The sequence below is a fragment of the Scomber japonicus genome, chromosome 13 (genome assembly GCF_027409825.1).
Source record: "Scomber japonicus isolate fScoJap1 chromosome 13, fScoJap1.pri, whole genome shotgun sequence".
Taxonomy (NCBI): domain Eukaryota; kingdom Metazoa; phylum Chordata; class Actinopteri; order Scombriformes; family Scombridae; genus Scomber; species Scomber japonicus.
Window position 1 is genome coordinate 17,264,781 of NC_070590.1, and position 16,082 is coordinate 17,280,862.

General features: G+C 39.6%; 1 protein-coding gene across 1 annotated transcript; it reads right to left on the minus strand.

The window, feature by feature from the left end:
- Positions 1-2,816: 2,816 nt before the first annotated feature.
- Positions 2,817-15,284, minus strand: slc43a2b (solute carrier family 43 member 2b). The gene is made up of 14 exons (XM_053331862.1): positions 15,233-15,284; positions 14,024-14,309; positions 11,119-11,419; positions 10,875-10,930; positions 10,683-10,759; positions 8,353-8,445; positions 7,747-7,880; positions 7,000-7,196; positions 6,706-6,849; positions 5,806-5,938; positions 5,500-5,632; positions 4,773-4,846; positions 4,534-4,657; positions 2,817-4,446 (listed from the first exon to the last, which is right to left on the minus strand). Exons 2-14 carry the CDS (start codon positions 14,181-14,183, stop codon positions 4,285-4,287), a joined length of 1,788 nt encoding a protein of 595 aa, XP_053187837.1. The 5' UTR covers positions 14,184-14,309; positions 15,233-15,284; the 3' UTR covers positions 2,817-4,284.
- Between the last annotated feature and the right edge of the window lie 798 nt (positions 15,285-16,082).

Genomic DNA, 16,082 nt, shown 5'->3' on the forward strand with positions numbered 1-16,082 from the left:
GATGTGACTGCATGTGTGTGACTCTAAAATTATGTAACAGCAGACTGCTGTTGTATTTATAGCGCATCTGTACCCGTCGACCAACATCCGCTTATCATTCCTCTGTCTTCTTATCTGGACGACCACCACCTTTTAGCATAGTCTATCTATCTATCTATGAATGATACAACCATAATGACAAATTCAAAGTTGTAGTAATTTGATCAGCTTGTTTTATCACTATAACCAACATTCCTTTGATTTTTCTCCCTTATTTATCTCGTTGTTTGATAAAGCACAAAAGAGAAAATGCAACTATAGCTCATAGTTTGAAAGTGTGGTCAAATTGTTAAACCGCACATGATATGATTATAATAATAATAATACATTAAATTTGATGGCACCTTTCAAGTCACCCAAGGTCACCTTACAGAGAATAAAAAAATCAAACATTATTAAAACTAGACATCAACCTAAAAAAAACAAACCAGTGTGTGTCAGAGTGAATATGCCAGTTTGAACAGGTGTGTTTTGAGTTTGGATTTGAATGTTGTGATGACTGTCTTATGATTGGCCCACAACTTGCTTCACAGTGACTTTATAAGGCAATGGTTGCCTCTTTGAACTGTGTACCTGAACAAACCACAAGAGTCAGCCAGTAAACGGGCAATTGCTTCTCTTGAAACAGCAGCAGACTAGCTTCCCCTGATGCAAATGATGTTCTCTCAGATCTATTCTCAGGTGAGGAGCAGGACATAAAAAGAATTGTCAATGTGTGACCACTGTGCACCCCTCAACTATGGATGTATAACATTAGAAAGACCTTATTATTGAACTGTAGCCTACTATAAGACAACATCCATGCTCTCAACTCACATTTTGCTAAAGACACAGAAACACCTTGAGGTAAAAGCTGAACAATCATTGTAAAACTCCTGAAGGTATTCTGCTTTTCTGATGGTCCTCCTGACACAACTAACAGGACCACAGTTGCTAATGCTTAGCTGTCACATCAACTCACTTGTTAGATGATGGGAGCACTGACCCTTGTCCCCCCAAACACTCATGAAAATAGACAAAGAGAATGATCATCATAAGGTAACAAAATGCATTCAAGGAAGATGGAGAGTCAACTAGCAGCCTGTAAGAAAAGAAGGTCAGAAAGAGAAAGGAAGATTGTGCAGTAACATGCTGCTCACAGTGAGTATTCAGATACTTAAAGTCACAATACTGCAATATACAAGTCAAAGCCCTGCACTTAAAACTTTACTTGTGATATATTATGTTACATGTTACTTGTGTTATTATTACAGACACATGCCCTTATAAGCAACATTTGAATGTGACCTGTGAATTATATGTCACATAGTTTTGACTATCACATATAGGCCAAATGCTGGGTAGTTTAATCTTGATCTAATTATCATACTTTATCTAACTTTATATTTTGTATGAAAATTCTTAATCTGTAAATGCAGTGTAGGATATAAAGTGTAGGATTAAAGTATTCAAGTAGTCTCAAGTACAAGTGGCCTATCTCGCTTAAGTAAATACATTCTTTCCACTGGCTGGTTCAGTGAGCAGCTCATGTCAGAGAAGCAGAGAAAAAAAACTCCTCCATACTTCCTTAATACAATACAGTAGGTTGAGAAAACCCCAAGTGCATTTACTCTAGTATTATTCTTACAGTTATGAGGTACAGTACATGTACTTTAATATTTCCATTACTCATTCCACTACATTTATCTGACAGCTGTTGATCAACAAATAAAAAGTGATATTATTACTTATATATATTGGATAATTATAGATATTATATATAGTAAATAAAACAGTTAACACAAGCTCCTCCTTGAACAGATGTTAAGTAAATGTAAGCACTGTACATTGTGCTAATTATACTTCTCCACTTTTACTGAAGTACATTTTTGAATGAACAATAGATTATGTTTAGTTTGGTATTAATAACTGAAAGTTTTGATACTTCTTCTACCATCATCAATACCAACACTCAATTAAACAAAGGATAAAAATACTACACAGAGGAGACATCATGACTGAGTTTGCTTGGGGTCCCCAAATCACTAAATCTTCCCTAGTGACGAGAAAGGCAGAGATGTCAAGTGATAACCATCTGCTGGAGTGTTGTATCAGACGGCACAGCAGAGTGCCGAACAACAGACCTGCTAACACCAAACATAGTTGGACATCTAGTGGAAAAACACTGATCAGAGTCACTCTTAATCTTGGCTCTAAACAAACATCCTGTGGGACATCAAACCAGGAGACACTTGTACTTAAACACTGTTGCGAAATTGTTTTATATTGTTTTGAATAAGTGTTTTCTGGATAAATCTGACAAAATTTACATATGAAGAACTTTGCTATGTGTGTTGAAAACAAAAAAAGCCTGAGAACTGAATATCAGGAAGTCTGTCTTTAAACATTAGGGAATTTTGTTTCTGTTGACTGTCAGTATGTTTAAAATTCTGCTGGTTGTGTATCAGAAAACAAGAAGTTGTGTCACTTAACTATCATTCAAATATAATTACACCTTAAAGACCTGCTTCTGCATCCATAGAGGTCCTTAGAACCATATTCTTAATACTGACCCCTGCTGGTTAACTACAGAGCAACCCAAAAACTCCATCTACATTTTTTAAGCCAAAAAACATAAGACACAATCAGTAAAAATATCTTTAAAAAAAAAAGAAAAAGAAGTGAGTGTTTCAGTTTGATACAGTTACATGGAGATACATATACAGTAAAAAAACACACGAAAAGCAACCGTTCAAACAAATCAATCCTCTTTATTAAACTCCATGAATTCTTCAATTTCCAAGAGGAATGCCTGCATAACAAAACATCTCTATATTATCTTCAGTGATATAAGAAAGAGCTCTATGCAAACAACCCAGTATACGACACGTGTACGGTTGCTGGCACAGTGCAATTTAAATACATCATGACATTTTATTTTATGGAAGAAGTGAGAGTAAAATAAAATAAATACATTAATGAAGGTAGGAGGAGGAGCTCAAAAATTAAAAATGGGACTATTTCTCAAGAGAGGCATCAGGAGAGAAGTGCTGAAATGAGCAGGTGTGGAATGTGTGTGAAACTGAGGGATTAACAGGGTATAAAGTGCTGAATTTCTCTCAACAGAAATACTGACTTTTACACAATGATATCTTATGGATAAACTTGGGAGAAGTTTAAGTATCTAAATGTTAAAATAAACACCCTCAATGTATAACTGGTAATACCATGTAATGCAAAGAATGGACAGTGTTAAGTTAGCATGCTGCTTAATTTTCTCTTTTGCATGGAAGTATATTCAAAAGGCACATCTGGTAAAGTATAAAAACTAAAGAAAACAGGAAATTAAATAAATATTCTAAACATACATGGACATTTTCCTTTTAGCAAAATACATACTGCAGTTTGTTTGATGTCCCTCTAACAGAAGACAGAAAAAGTCTCAAAAACTTACATACATGGCACACTACAGTATATTATATGCTACAGTAGTTTTACACTGTAATAAGCTTCCTAAAAAAAAAAAAAGTAAAAAAAATCCAGCCCCATAATTAATCATGACTTGCCTTTTCTCTTCGCCCAAGAAACAATACGGCAATACAGTCCTTCTCTCCTCCCTGTCACTCATTAATGCCATTTAGTCCACACTTACCTTTCACCATCGATCAGAAAACACAGCTGATGGATAAATAGGTAGCACCGCGTTATTGGATTCAAAATAAGGATGATTTAAAGTCAACACATTAAACACAAAACAAAAACCTCATAGTGATAGACCCACTTGTTGTAAGAGTGACATTTATCAGTTTTGCTGGATTCACAGCTGGAGAAACAAGCTCTGTTTTCCCATTTTCTGCTCCTATGGGGAATATTAAAGCAGTCTTAAGTGGAATGGAGGTGCACTAATGTGCCGCTCTGCAGAGGAGGGAATAAAAAGAGAAGTCAGAGGATTTGGGGGGAATACAGAGGGTTGATACCTCTTTCCTTTCACAGTCTTTCCTCTCTCTTGTTCTTCTTTTCCCCTCAACGTTTCATTTTCCCGTCAGCGACTGTCCAATGTACTTGTTTCCATGACAACTGCGGCATCAGTTTATCTTGGTGGGATTTAGAAAAAAATGGATGTGGCAGTCTGTATGTGTGTGCTTGATGTTATATGTTAAAATGTGATATTTATGATTTTCAGTTGTCTTCATGTACATTTGCCAATGTTTCTAAGTAAGGAATATTTCTTCATTCTCTGTTTCATTTCTCCGCATTCACATCTCTCTAGACAAAGGCCTCAGGGATGTCTGAGCCATTGATCTTGATGTAGATCTTAGCGTCATCTTCCTTCTGTCTATTCTCTTTGTAGAGCGTCTGTCTGTAGTAGACCAGGTAGAGAGGCAGCAAAAAGCCCAGCATACTGAGACCGAAGAGTCCGATATTGACCTGGAGGACAAAATCATAATTAGTTACCTTGAGAGATTAATTTGTGTGTCTGTGTTTGTTTTTGAGTGTGTGTGAGTGTTTTCATACCCAGAATGGGTCTCCCTCCAGGGGTCCCATCATAGCCATGAACAAGGGTTGCTGCAGCAGAGCAAAGACAGCACTGACCAGAGACTGCATGCCTGTTAGACTGCCAAACTGGGATGAGGGATACCTGAAGAAACAGAAGAGCTAGATTTAGTTTTTCAGTTTGAACCTGCATCCACCTACAGAGGACCAAGATGGTGTGAATGTGTGTGTAGTGAGTTTAGAGGTACAGTAAAACTCACACAGCAGCATAGAGGCCACCAACAGCAGAGTGGATGAATCCTCTCACCACGGTGTGTAGGACAAATGATACAATCTAAGGAAAGATAGAGAAGATCCATATGAATCAGACAACTGTAAACAGAAGTTGATAAAGAATTAAGAATGATGACACACAGTAAAGCAGTAAAGACCTTTACCCTGTGTTATGACCTGGCTCAAATGGCCACAACAAAAAGGGAGACACACCGTGAAATTTTTAAAAACCATTTAATTTAGCCAATTAAACTAAATTAAAGCCAAATAAAAAGTTTATCAAAGTATTTAAGGCATGGAGTGTGAATATCAGTAGTGTCAGTGGTGTATGATGAGCATGAGTGTAAGATGTATCTGTGACTATGGTGCAAGAAGGCAAAACATAACAAAAGTAGGGAAACCAAAACATACAGGTAACTTGAGCAGAGAACTGAGAGTCACTCATCTCAAAAAGGTGCAGGTACAGTAGAAGTTCACTTTCCTGTGTCATTCTATCACACTTTGGAAAGTTGATATTGCAATTATACACAAAGATGACGTTAACCATGTTGGCTTTTACATAACTGATGGTCAATAGCCCGTAAAAAGAGGCTAATCATTAACTTTGTAAGACAAAAATCATTGTAAAGACACACTGATGACTTTGTTAGCAAGTCAGGTGTTTCCCTCAAGTACTTTGAAAGCCTGTGTGTGTGTCTGAAGTGGACGGCTCACCTGCAGGGGAAGATTAGGCACAAGGCAAGTGATCCCAAATCCCACTAAAAGGACGTTTGTGAGGACAAATGCTCGCAGGGCATTGGTCACCTTCTGGATTTTTTTGTCTCTGCGCTTCTTCTTTGGTTCACCCCTAGTGGTTAAAAGCAGAAAGTGGGTCAGATTATCCCATACTGACATCACTGTATCTCACTATGAAGGTTAATTTCTCAGTTCTATTCATCACATTGGCAACTAAACATAACAATAGTGTCTGTATGGAAAGGGGTTAAAGCAGTCCTATGACACAGCTCAAACTGGACTCACTTGCTGCAGGGATCCTTTGCTTCCTCGCCATCATCACAGTCCTTCAGTTTCCAGTCCATAATCTGACCAATCACGGGAGTAGTCATCAGGCAAAGCAACTGCAGCATACCGAAGATGGAGGAGTACAGGCTCACTGAGAGAGGGATCAGAACGAGGACAGGAAGGTGATAAGAAAGGACAAGAATATTAGAAATTGAGAAAAAATAAGGAGAGGTTTGTGGGTTTTACATGGAAGGTTGAAGAGACTACAATGATGGACAGGTCAGGGCCTTTCTACCTGGTTAATGACTATGATGGTACAGTTAATAATTAATCCTAGAGGGTAGTAAAGACATAACGAGTGAAACAACAATGGATATGGGAAAAAATGGCTGAGTCAATATGAGGCCATTGGGAGGCGATTTATGGTCAGGTAAGTAATAACAAATGAAATGTGAAACAGCTCATGTGACAGGTACATTTTGCTGATGCTGAGGGGCAAAGTTAGTTAATAAGTACAACACCTTGTGGTCTTGTGGTTTCAGTTGAAAGCTGAATGACAGCTAAAGGACTGCAGTATTGACATGGACAACAGTCAAGGTGAAATCACCAAATAACTACGAATAGCTACGAAAAAGCCAGAGATTAGAGGTAGTGGCTACAGTGCATTATTAGATTGTGATATCAAACCTTTACAAGGCTAGAGGTTAAATTCTAGTTGTAGTCAGCTTGAAAGTCTAATGCTTCAGTAATCTATTGATACAATTGTAGAGTAGTCTTACCCACTTCCATTCTCTCCACTGAAAAATTCAATTAAAACCAAGTAAGTTCATGAATCCAAATGCTTGTGCAGAAGTCATCCTGTTTTGTCTTACAAACACAAACAAAGACATACTCAGAACAAAATGCAGTGCCAAATACCTTTGTTGAGGTCTCCATCACTGAGCGCCTCCAGGACACTGTTCATGGCCCCCATGTAGAACAGGAGACGCAGCTGAGTGACAGACATGGTCACCAGACTGAGCATGAAGACGGTGCTGGAGATAGTTTTCAAGAATGACTGGGCTGCAGAGAAGAACAGAAAGGAGAGAGATTAATGATGTGCCTATGTGCATAAGAGTGAGAAGCAGAAAAATAGAAGGGGGTGAAACTTCTAATAACATCCCAACTATCATTTAATATACTGTATAGAGCTTTTGAATGATGCCTTCTTACACTCTTCTTGTGGCTTGCAGTCCATTTCCAGGTCCATGGTGGAGAGGCAGAGCTTGTGGCCGTCTTTAGTAGCTAGCTCCTTCTGCTTCAGGCTGTTGCCCACACTGAGGCGCTGGCCTACTGTGGTCACTTGGTGGTAGAACTGCTGTCCTGTGATTTTGTGGTCAAAGCCCAGCCAGTTGAACTTAATCTTCACACTGAGAAGTAATAGGTGAGCGAGATGAAAGAAGGAGGGGGAGTTTAAGTTAATATCATAACTAAATACATGAGTCCAAGAAACACATGTCAAATTTCTATGGTTGCATTTGCCATTCATGTTTAAAAGGAAGATTATCACTTCCTGGAGTGGTAATGTTCAGATCCTACAAGTCCTGCAGTCATCAGTCTAGCAGAAACATTTACTGCTGAACAAGCAAGTCCAAAGTGTGGCCTTAATTAACAAGGAATTACCACAGGGAGGAGTTTAATTGACGAGCAGGATCATCAGCAGACAGACTTTGACCTGGAATTTCACCTGATGTTACATGGCATCATTTTTGCACACATTATATAAGAGTGTCTGTGGGGAAGACTAAGTCATGTACTTTGGAACATAGTGTGTGACTGCTATTACTTCATTAGGACAAATAATTTTATTTCTAAAGTCTAAGGTCCTAAACGTATTTGCAACTATATTATCAGTGACTCAACTCTTGTTTACAAGTCGGCATGTGCGGGACGTTAGTTGTGCGTATCTGTGGTACTCACGTGTAGTCCATGTCATCTGGTCCTGGGAATGGTTCCAGTGGCCAGTTGAAGAAGCAGTTTAAGAAAACCAGTCCAGCACAAGAAGCCCACACCACCAGAATAGTGATGAAAGGTACACCAACGTCATAGATCACCTGTGAACAAAACAGTATGACAAGTAAATACAAAATAGAAACACCAGAAATCAATCAGAAGAATGCATAGCCCTGCCAAGGCTGCACAATCTTCTTAATTTGTTGGTTAAAAATAGGAACATGTTTTAGATCTGCTTCTGCATCAAAATAAATTGTGGCAGCCATGACGTTTGGAAAAGACCTACTGTAAATGGTGAATTGTGTAACATTTTAAGTAGCTAACTGGCAAAAATAATCATATTGCCATAATGCTGTTTATAGGCCTAAACAGTTTGCAGGGGGTTTCCAAGTTAATATGCCAGGCTGAATATGGTTGCACTTGCACTTTGTATTTATGATGACTTTGGCTATTTATGTAAAACAGAGAGATTTGACAGACAAATTGTAGGCATGGCAGATTACATCATGAGAGGAGGAAAAAAACTTCCTTGTTTCTTGATGTGTGTATGTGGAGGGATTCCATGTTTGTTACCTTGACACCAGGGAAGGTGACAGCAGAGGAGGCGTAGGAGCCAATCATCAGGGCGATGAAGGTGGAACGGAGGTTCCCAAACATGGTAGGCAGCTAGAGAGAAATAGAGCCAGATATTAATTAGCCTTTGAGTTAATCACTTCATTACAATCTGCTTCAAGTGTAACTTTTTAAAATCCTTTTTCTTGTGCTAGCCTGTATTTTTATAAATATAACAAAATTAAGAAAAATGTAAGTATAAAGATTAAAACATCCACTGCTCAGATCAGGGGGATCTCAGCTGCAGTATAGTTGCTCTAAGCTTGAGGCCAAGGACAGATTGTGGACGCTATGAGGATGGTGCCCACAGACAGTGGGGTCAGAATGGACAGTGTGAACCAATTAGCAAGCAGACATGCCTCTCTACACAGAACACCAGAGACAATGAAACACAACAAAGTGACATGGAACACCAGAAAAAAGCAATATCAAACATCATCATGTAATACACACAGCTGTCCAACACACGACAAATGCAGCGCTGACAAATTCCTATACAGCTGCAACAGTCAGAGAGGGGGTGACTGAGGTGAGGTGGCATACAAGGACAAAAGAGATGCATGGAAGATAGAGGATGGGGATAGTTCATTGTCTACCTCTTTTACATACTTTACTCCCCTTTGAGAAAAGAGACAAGAGAGTTGGGAGAAAAAACAGGCGACAGTGGGTGGCAAAACATCCAAATACAAAGGCATTCACAAGCTGTCCTGTTTTCAAGAGACTGAACAACAACAAGCACATTCAATTACATAAGACTGGGAAAGCAGAGGAAGAGGTATTTGCTTGTGTTTGTCTGTGTATAATAAATGGAGAAAGTATGCACCCAATTTTCAGTATTTCCTGGCAAAATAGTATTTAGGAGTATTTGGAAAACTGTTCTAATATATTATTAAACATTACAGATTAATTAGCAGCTGGATGAACCTTTAGCAGAAACGTGACCTGACAACTGACATTGGCGTGATGCCAGTGGAGGCCACTGAGTATTTCCCAACACTCCTCAGCCTAGAGTAAATGCCTGTAGGTCTGACGTGGAGCCATGATCAAGGAGTCAAGGAGCAGCATGGAGTGTAATGATTAACCCAGCACCAAGGCTCTCCTTCACAGTATATCACACTGTGAGGAAGATGTTGTGAGGGGGCGCTTTACATGAAAAATGTGGTTTAATGCACAACCCTATAGGCCTGAAGCCTATAAGAAAAGAACAAACAACGCCTTAAATTGTGATTTTATTACACCTCTGACATTCAGGCCAGTGGCAGCAACTAATGAGAGATTTAGGTAGAAGCAATATCGGAGATGTATGTTGTGCTAAGAGTCCATGGTGGAATAGAAAAGAGGGTTAGGGCATTTTATTGGAAGATTTACTGGAGCAGAGCCTCTCTCTCCCTTCTGCTGTGAGCAGCATCACCATGGTACAGCCCTGAGCTCCTGTGTGATTCACCGTAGGCTCAGCTGATGACAAGGGGAGGAGACAGGAGGATGAAGAATGGTAGTGAAAGAATGCAGAGGAATGGTGAGGAGTTGACCCTGTGAACTCTGTGAATCCTAAAGGGCAACACTTGTTTTTCTGTCTCTGCGTATCTGTGTAGCTCTGCACAGTAACCCTAAAGGGCAAAACCAGTTCCAAAACCCCAAAAATCAAAAATAAATGGCAGAAGAATCATGAGGTTTTCATGATAATGCTTGTAACTGTTGTTCTGTCTTATTAGCTGGACACACATTGTGAAGCTGCCATTTAGAGCTGTAGCTCTTCTGTGTTTTGAGAGCATGAGAGGATATATTGCCTGTTAACATTAGTTTCAAATATGAATTTATATAAACAGTGTCTATTTCTGCATTTGCATGAAGGACATATGTTTGTGTGCCTGTGTGTGAGAGAGAGAGAGACAGAGAGATGAGCTAAAGCCCAACAGTCTCTGTGATGTTCTCACTGAGGCACAATAATAGATGCAGTGCAAAGTGATAATGAACCGTTATTTTCTCTCTCTTCTCTTTCCAATCAACCCCCTCCACTATCCAAAGCTGAGCTCTGTTGTCCGCAGGAGCAGCCAAAACCCCCCCTCAAAAACCAACCCATAAAACGACACAGGACAGACGACAGGGTGGAATGTCGGACAAGAGGAGGGGCGGGAGAGTGTGAACAGGAAGGAAGTCAGAAAACTATTATCATAGTGCAACAAGAGACCTACAAAGATAGAATTTATACATCTGGACAAACATTATGTGGCAGGTGTAATGACTCTGCAGCCAGAACATTACAAAGCACATGCAACCATCAATGCACTTACTGTGAGAGAGGTGAAGGTCATGCACATGCCACCGAAGCCGTTGAAAGTCAAGGCAATGAAGATAAGGACAGAGAGTTCTGCAAATGACACATATGTTAGCTTGTGAAGTCTGTCGACAACCAAACTAATGTAGCTCATTTCAAATATGGTGCAAAAAGGTTTACATGAAAATGTATCTTAAAGCAGACTCACCATTTGGCTTGTAGGCTCCATAAGCAATCATTAGACATGACAATCCAAAGCATGTGCTGAAAATAGAAAATCATGTCAAACACATCTGATGACAATTTAAGATTTTATAAAAAAACTTCTTAAAGGGTTGTTTCACCCATATTAAAAAAACAACATATAATGTCCATGAAGTCTCTAGCCATGCATTTGTTTTGAGATATCCATATTTTATTTCTTGGTTGTTCTGGATAATCTTCCTGCTCACCTGCCCAGCAGTCGTAGATTACGAGGCCCGTATTTATCCATGACAATCCCCAGTGGCAGAGTGATGGCTGATAGCAGGAAGGAGCCCACTGTGAAAGCCAGGTTCAGCATTTCATCCTGCTCCTTACAGATCAGCCAACCGTTCATCCTCATGGGCTCATCCACAGGAACCAGGGGCCTCATCTCCACACCATCTCCCAGACCCACTACACCACCCACACTTTCATAATAGTCAGCATACTCGTCAGGCGTTGGCGTTGCCAGGGAATGGGATAGATTGTGGCTGGAGTTGTTACCTAAATCTTTTAATAAAAGAAGAAAAAACACTTGAGTCTTCAAAGCATTTTGGAGGGGTCACGTGTTTACTGTTTGGTTTGGCACCTGAGGTGGAGTGGTGTGAATACTCATATGGCTGTGCAAAGTTGAGTTCAACCGAGTGCTCCTGTTCATTGTTTAGTGTATGGGGAGATTGAGGCTTCTTGTCATTCAGATGAAATTTGAATGTGGCAGTTCTGCTTATTCACAGGACCATGATACATTAACACATAGTGGCCACATGTGCAATGAACACGTGCAGAGTTAGGTGTGAGGGAAATCTCAAACTAAAAATAACATTTTACCAACACTGATGGAAGGAAAACAAACTAAACTTTTTCTACCTATAGAGTTTATACCCATAGAAAGAGAAGCTCTCTTTACTGAAAAGTCATTTAAATGTATTCATTTTATTATTAGTAGGCTGACAAGTTTACACATAAAACATGATAAACTTGCATCAGCAATAACTTCCCATTATCATCAGAACCTGTGAGGAGATAATGTGAAAGGTACAAAAGTCTAAGTGAGGGAGCGAGGTGAGCAGCAGGCTGGAAACTAATTGCTCTGCAGCCTCAGCTGATATTATCTTTTTTATACTCCCTTACATGCCAATGACATCAGCTTCCCAATGTCTTTGAAGTCACGGGAGACAAGTATGTGTATGGAGCAGCTGGTTGACAGAGTACAAGAGCGTGCATATAAAACCTGGCGTGTTCAGACATGTGCTCCAAGAAGATTTGAGATTTGATTGAGTAAGTGAGAAATGTGTGGTTGTCTGTGACTTTCAACAGTATCAAAGCATGTTTGACAATATGAAAAAGCAGGGAGTGCTCTCTTTCTGTTCCATAATATTCTGTTCAATTTAATAGATAAAATAATGTGATATGAGGTGAAATGTACAAAAATTCTCATTCATATAAATTCCATGGACAATGTACTTTGTTCAGTTGTCTTTCACATTCATGGAAAAACACATCATTTATTTTTCTTTCTGCAAACATGCCCATATAAAATCAAGCTTCAACCTTTCCCTGCACATCTCCAAAAGCTACACTGCACCATCATCATCTTTCATCACTTTGCTATCAGTCCTTTGCTCCCTCCCTGCCATTATCAACCGACTTTAAACCATATTACCAGTAATAAAATCCTGATGTGGATCTCTCTGTCCCTCTTTCACGTGTCACATGCGTAAAAAGAGCTGAGCTGGAGCTGCCAACCTCAGCTTGTTACATAATCACAAAAAAGATAAGACAGCTGGATCATGGCTCCAGGAAGTCACCTACAGTCATTGATGCTTGACAGCTACTTCAGTGCTGAGTCTGCATCTGTGCAAACACTTGCTGGAAAACCGCATCACAGTTGAAACATTTTTAGGATCCCATAAAATCTGTGCGGTTTAGTAATTCAAGGCTTGTGCTGCAATGTGACGCTTAAGATTTAACAAAATGTCAGACAAAGTTGCATCACTTGAATTTGGATGATGTTGGAGGATTCTGTAAATAGCTGCTAGTGCCACTCAAAGTTTGAACTACATTTTCCTACAAATCACCTGTCAGTTAAATCAATTGTCTGAACTAACAGGGAGAGACAACAGCTGCTAATGAGATAGAAGAACTGAATTTGGCCAATAGTCTGGTATCTGTGTGATCAGCAGTGTTCACCACTACCAGGACACAGAGCATGACAAAGTGTCAACCGAGGTCCAAAGGATAAGTCTGGCCTAATACCTCTGTCACATTTCCTTTTGCGTCCTCTCTTCTAAAAAGACCTGACTGGAGGCATTGTGTGCATCAATTCTACCTCCTTTGTACTTAAAAACACAAGGCACCTCTCTTCTTTTGGTTAAAATGGAGGAAGAGGAGGAAGAGAAAAACAATTTAGGGGGTTATCACTATCTGCTTTGAATTTGGAAAGATGCAAGCTTGCAGAAACCTCCTCTGTTGTCAAGGACAGATAATCCATAATTGCTTTAAATGTTCCCCCTCAATCAGCCTGCTGTCATGTCTTCACTTTAGCTGTAACCACTGTAAATTAAAACATTCTAAAGGGCAAATAGAAGGAGATACTCTTTCAAGTTTATGAGACACCGGGAGCCTTTCACTTTGGGCCATTGTGCCTACCTGCAACTCTTTTTCAAATTCAACTGATCAGGTTAAATCTCCTGAGTCCCTAAAAGCAACTCATGACCCATTCACAGAAAAACACAAAAGAGTAACACAAAAAACAATCCAGGGTTGATTTACATCTCTTGAATAAAACCAGTTCCTTCCTTCATTTCCACTCATAATGGCACTTACTGACTGACAAGACATCCCTCCTCCCTGTTCTTCATTTTAACAACTCAGTGTAATGCATTTCAGTAGAAAAGAAAATCTCCCTAGTTCTGCACTATAACCTCATGAACACATATGCTCATAAGGTGTCCTGAATGTTCAGTTTCTTTATGATCAAGGAATATTAGTGCAAAGGTGTGGACGTACATAATGGAACATTGGCATATATAATGTGGGAATTAGGAACTGAAAATGAAGATTGTTAGTTTAAAATCCCTTTGTCAACACAGAAATGTAACAGTTGTGACTCACCCTCCTCGTTGCAGAGATACGAGTAGAAGCCTTCTGACTTGAGCATGATTAGAAGAGATCCCCATCCCAACAGCACGGCGGAGAACAGCAGATTCTCAATGATAGCAGTCACTGCCATCCACCAGCGCCTGGCATACGCTGAGGCCACGGTCGGAGGCATGGTTGAGGGAAAGAAGTGAGAGGCAGAGAAGAAGTGAAGAACTAGCAAAGAGGAAAGAAAAGAGAGCCAACCGGTAGCGCAGAGAGAGAGAGAGAACCTCAGGATGAAGGATCGCTGGTCACTTATCTGTGAAGAGAAAGGCACAAGAGGGAGGGGAGGTTTTATAATTCAGCCTATCACTGAGGTGATCACTGAAGGATAGGAAGGTGCAGTTTTTCAAAGATCAAAGATAAAAACACTTAACTTTGAACCTAGCTGAAGATAACTGACTGCTACCATGTGAAATAAAGTTTAACAAAAAAAAAATCTGTGAATTACACATTATGCTCTGTTTGTTTCTCATGTTTTTTATTGATTGAAAGTGTCCCTTTTATTCAGACACAAAGGAGAGGTAAGGGCAGCCAATCTGAGGAAATACACTAACCAATAGTAACATCGAATGGCAAATTATTAACTCTTCCGCCAGTGCAAAGATCATTACATCACTCTGCTGCTAGGACAAAGATCTGACATCACTTTACGAGCACTAATAACTGAAAAAAGCATCCACAGTGGCATCACACAGTCTTTGCTGTTCAGTGGAAAAGGCAAACTGGTCCAAACTGGACTCAAGAGAGGAAAATGGGGAGCTCTAACCCCCCCCCTGCCCACCCACTCTATCTCTGCCCCCTTCTCTCCTACGCAGCCCCTAAATGTCCTCACAGGCCCATCCAACCGCAACTTTTCCCTGCAATTACTGTGGTTCATCCAAACCATGAGACAAACAATAAACAAATCAGCTCACACAGCCTCTCTCTCTCTCTCTCTCTCTCTCTCTCTCTCTCTCTCTCTCTCACACACACACACATATTCTGTAAGTCCACACACACTCAGTCTGTTTAATCAGTAAGATAAATGTAGGCATATTTGCAGATCTCATAGAAAATAGGTAAACAATGGAATGTTTCAGAAGTAGAGCCTGTTTCTGTAGGTTTATCATTTTTTCCTGGAAATTCATTTTTCTTTGTTACAAATTACAGGCATATAACCTGACTGGGCAAATGTCTTACCTCTCCAGGCGTGAAGCAGCACAATCCAGTTACAAACTTCCTGATGTACTGTGGTTGGCTTTAAGTGACCACTTATCTGTGGAAAGCCACATTTATATACTCACACCCACAGGACGCCCTCTACTGACCATTGGCTGACTGATATGTGCACCTCACCCAACCAGCAGTCAGCAACATCGCACACAGGCATATCGCATCATTTCTGTAACACGAGTTTGAAATATAGGAGTAAATTTGTGGTGCTGTAGACAGAGTTTTTCTAAATTGTGTTTTAGTGGTACAGCTGTAGGCCTATTAGCAAAAATAAGACATACTAGGTTGATTTTATCAGTCATTGTGCAATGGGAAGTCCTGAAAGAGCTTGAACTGAGTTAGTGGAAAGGATTAATCAAGCTAAACAAAGTGGGGTTGAAAACATAATGGATTCCTGCAGATAAGGATGCATTACTATCAACAGTTTACTCCAAACTGTCTGGCTCAATAACATATATTGACAGAGAGCAGGAGTCACATTGGTGCTATGACTCTCCTCTTTCAGCTGTTGCATAAACTGCTTCAAAACAAAATAACTTTACTGGGAGACTGTTACTCTGCTGAGGTTAAAATGTGAAAATAATTGATTTATGTAACTATTCTAACTCATTGTACCCTGAAATAACTTACACAAGTCCCCAAAAGCATGTACAAATGTACAACTGTACAAGTCTACTTAAGTGGAAAACATAATTACTACATTTGCCTGAAATGTTGCTTGTTTGGATTTTACTCACAAAAGATGCGTTATTATTCTTTAAACTATCCAGTATTGTATAAAATAATCAGAGTTAACACTAATAATACAGCTGTTTGA

Excerpts from the sequence above, each read along its gene's own strand:
- slc43a2b (XM_053331862.1), bottom strand. The coding sequence starts at position 14,183 with ATGCCTCCGACCGTGGCCTCAGCGTATGCCAGGCGCTGGTGGATGGCA. Across the intron at positions 11,420-14,023 it reads GTATCTCTGCAACGAGGAGG|ATTTAGGTAACAACTCCAGC; the intron begins GTGAGTCACAAC and ends TTTTATTAAAAG. Across the intron at positions 6,850-6,999 it reads CTGCAAGCCACAAGAAGAGT|CCCAGTCATTCTTGAAAACT; the intron begins GTAAGAAGGCAT and ends TCTTCTCTGCAG.